This window comes from Solanum stenotomum, chromosome 5 (genome assembly GCF_019186545.1).
Source record: "Solanum stenotomum isolate F172 chromosome 5, ASM1918654v1, whole genome shotgun sequence".
Classification (NCBI taxonomy): domain Eukaryota; kingdom Viridiplantae; phylum Streptophyta; class Magnoliopsida; order Solanales; family Solanaceae; genus Solanum; species Solanum stenotomum.
Window position 1 is genome coordinate 10,375,958 of NC_064286.1, and position 3,588 is coordinate 10,379,545.

The 3,588-nt window shown below is 37.2% G+C and overlaps 1 protein-coding gene across 1 annotated transcript; it reads right to left on the reverse strand.

Annotated features, from left to right (window-relative positions):
* Nucleotides 1-1,123: 1,123 nt before the first annotated feature.
* Nucleotides 1,124-1,742, reverse strand: LOC125863672 (uncharacterized). Its single transcript, XM_049543710.1, has 3 exons — nucleotides 1,548-1,742; nucleotides 1,407-1,440; nucleotides 1,124-1,296 (listed from the first exon to the last, which is right to left on the reverse strand). The coding sequence occupies exons 1-3, from the start codon at nucleotides 1,740-1,742 to the stop codon at nucleotides 1,124-1,126; spliced, it is 402 nt and encodes a 133-aa protein (XP_049399667.1).
* Nucleotides 1,743-3,588: the final 1,846 nt, after the last annotated feature.

A 3,588-nucleotide genomic window follows, 5' to 3' on the forward strand; every position in this document is an offset into this window, starting at 1 on the left:
GACATCAAACTCTGCACAAGCCAATCCTTTGATGTGGCTAAAATGTTAGTTTATGTTCCTTTTCCATTAGATAGGTCCCCAACAAACAACCTTTCAAGCATCATTGAGGACACTGGGCGTGGTTGAGAAGTGACATCAAGCTCTTTATTAGGCGCACTACTAGTAGGCTTAACCAAAGACTAGGCTTCAGAATTTAGGGAATTCTATGATAAAATTAGAGTGGAAGAACAAGGGAGACCTTCAACAGGATTGGCTTAGGACTGATCCATGACATCAGTCTATTGCTTAGTAGATTCACCAGTTTTTACTATTCCACACATTGGAGTAGAGGGAGAGGGCTCTGTAGGAAGAGTTGAGAACTTGAAGGGATTAGGGTTTATAATTTATGGAGAGAGAAGAGTTCTTGAAGGAGACGAGGGATTCAACATTTTCTGAGAATGAAGAGAAGATTTTTTTAATTTTAAGAGAGAAGTCAGATTTTTTAGACACAAGAAAGATTGGAAATAGAAGCGTATTTATAATTGGTATCGTGTTCCTGAACAAAGGCGTCCCTTGATTTTTAAACTAAAAAGACGTCTATAACTGACATAGGAAACATGGCAATGATGTGTGGAAATGACCGTTGGACATTAACTCAATAGAGTAGAGTGATATTGAGCTTGCAAGAGGACCTGGTCCCTTGCCATTGAAAGACTTAACCATCATGACTAAATCTTCTCTTTAGCTAGAATGCCATGAGTGTATACTTGCATTGAGGAACAAGTAGTGAATTCAAAAATGATAAGCAATAACACAAGTGTAAATACCTGCCCTTCTTAGCATAGTCAATGTGGAGGCTGGTTGGAAATTTGGTGAGGAATTAGTGTAGCTTGTGCATTCTCAAACTTAATTTGTTCATGACAAAATGTTCCTTGCTTAGTGTTTTGGTAAATATGTTACATATTTGGTACTCTGGTTTGTAGAAACTCATCATCACATTCCCTTTATCAATATTGTCTTGAAGGAAATAATGTCTCACATCAATGTGCTTGGTTCTCTTCTGTTGGACTGGATTCTTTGCCATGTTCATTGTTCTTGTGGTGTCACACATAAGCGGAATTGTGTTAGTGAGAACACAAAAATCTTAAAGTTGTTGTTCGATCCACATTAGTTGAGCACAACACAAAGAAACAACTACATACTCAGCTTCAGCTGTTGACAAAGCTACTGAGTTTTGCTTCTTTATTTCCCATGAAATCAGTGATGACCCTGGAAAAAGGGTCATTCTTAAGATGCTTTTCTTGTCAATCCAAAAACCTACATAATCAGCATCAACATATCCAACTAAGTCAAAAATATCCCCTGAAGGATAAAATAGGACTAGGTCCTGAGAACCCTTTAAATATCTTAGTATTTTATTTTGTTACCTTTAAGTGTGATTCCTTTAGAGCAACTTGAAATCTAGCACACATTCCCACGCTAAAGACAATATATGGCCTGCTTACAGTAAGATAGAGGAGAGATCGAATGACTTCTTTATACATTGTTTCATTTACGTCAATGCTTACCTCATCACTGCCAAATTTGGTACTCGTGCTCATGGGTGTATCAATTATGTTGGCCTCCTGCATATTGAACCTTTTAAGCAGATCTTTGATATATTTTTCTTGACATATAGAAGTGCCTTGAGGAAACTGTCTGATTTGTAAACCTAGTAAGAACGTGATTTTTCCCATCACACTCATCTCAAATTCACTTCCCATCAATGCTGAAAACTCTTTTGAATGAGGATGTGAAGTAGCTCAGAATATTATGTTATCCACATAAACTTGTGATATTAGAAGCTCCTTTCCTCTTAAGTTCAAGAATAAAGTGTTGTCAATTTTTCCTCTTTTGCAACCATTTTCGAGAGAGGATTTTGATAGTCGTTCATATCAAGCTCTGGGAGCCTGCTTCAGGACATACAAGGCTATGTCTAATTTCATCACATGATTTGTCAAGTCAATATCTTCAAACCCCGGAGGGTGTTTAACATAGACTTCTTCCTTTGGATATCTATTTAGAAAAGCACTTTTAATATCCATATGAAACAGTTTGAACCCCATATGGGTAGCAAAATAAATTAGGATTCTGATTTCTTCAATTTTTTCCATTGGGAAAAAAGTCTTATCATAGTAAATTCCTACTTCTTGATTGTATCCATGCTCCGATAGTCTTGACTTACTCCCTGTGATAGTCCCATGTTTCTCCAGCTTATTTGTGAACACCCATCTGGTCCAAATAATAGTTCTGTTGAGAGGTGTGGGACCAGGTGCCACACTTTACTTCTTTCAAACTGAGGAACCTCCTCCTACATTGAGTTCACCTAGTCAACATCCTTTACAGCTTATTTGATGTTCTTGGGTTCAATAGTGGAGATCAAAGCAGAAAATGCAACTAAATTTCTAGTCTTTGATCTAGTGTGCATTATGAAATACAAGGGAGAGAGAAGATTGTCGAAGGGATGAGAAGACTGATGTTTCCACCCTGATTTCCTCATAGACTCTTCATTGGTTTCAACAACTTGTTCCCCTTCTTTAGAACTTTCTTTGTTGGTTTCTTCTATGTTAGGAACATCTGAGACAATAGAACGACCAGGTTCTTCTGTAGCTTCTTTGTCATTTTCTTCATTTGGAACATTTTCCACCATTGTATTGCACAACACTATCTCTTTGAATTTGCTTTAGTTTTTCAAGTTCAAGATCATCCCTATCTTAAAGGTTGTTCATTTCAGCAAATTCATCGAAGATAACATGAACAGTTTCCTCTATGCACTGAGTTCTTTTGTTGTAGACTTTGTATGCCTTGCTTGTCAAGGAGTACCCCACAAAGACTCTTTCATCACTCTTTTGATCGAATTAGTCAAGATCATCCATCTCGTTGTTCAGCCCAAAACACTTGCAACCAAAAGCCTTCAGATAACTGAGTGATGGCTTTCTTCCATTCCGCAGCTCATATGGAGTTTTCATGAGCACTGATTTGATGAGATATTTGTTTGTAATATAGGAAGATGTATTTACCGCTTCCGACAAAACATTCATTGAAAGACCTGAATCAATGAGCATGGTTCTATCAATATCCACTAGGGTTCTATTCTTTCTCTCTACAACCCCATTTTGCTGAGTAGTTCTAGGAGCAGAAAAGTTATGATGAATTCCATGTTCAGTGCAAAAACTTTGATTTGGGAATTTTCGACCTTTGTACCATGGTCTGATCTGATTCCTGCAATCTTGCAATTTAGCTTCATCTGGATCCTTTTCGCAAAGATAATTAATAGCTAAGTTGCTTCATCCTTTGTTTGCATAAACATGTTCCAGGTGAATCTTGAGAAGTCATCGACAACCACCAAAATGTATTTCTTCCCACCCCGAGTTATTACATCGCACCAATCAACACTAGCCTATTAGATAGTATCACACTAATTCTATGTTGATAATTTTTTTCTCATTAATTACCTCCTTGGTCCGGGAAGTAGTAACAAGGAAAGTTCTAACATTGGCCACGTTAAAAAGACTTCTAAACGAAAGAATTATCAATGCATGCAAAACACTATTCAAGATTTGCTTATTT

Coding starts and splice junctions, on each gene's coding strand:
- LOC125863672 (XM_049543710.1), bottom strand. CDS start 1,742: ATGGGAAGTGAATTTGAGATGAGTGTGATGGGAAAAATCACGTTCTTA. Junction 1,441..1,547: donor CCAAATTTGGCAGTGATGAG/GTAAGCATTGAC, acceptor AATGTGTGCTAG/ATTTCAAGTTGCTCTAAAGG. Junction 1,297..1,406: donor TAAAGGAATCACACTTAAAG/GTAACAAAATAA, acceptor CTGATTATGTAG/GTTTTTGGATTGACAAGAAA.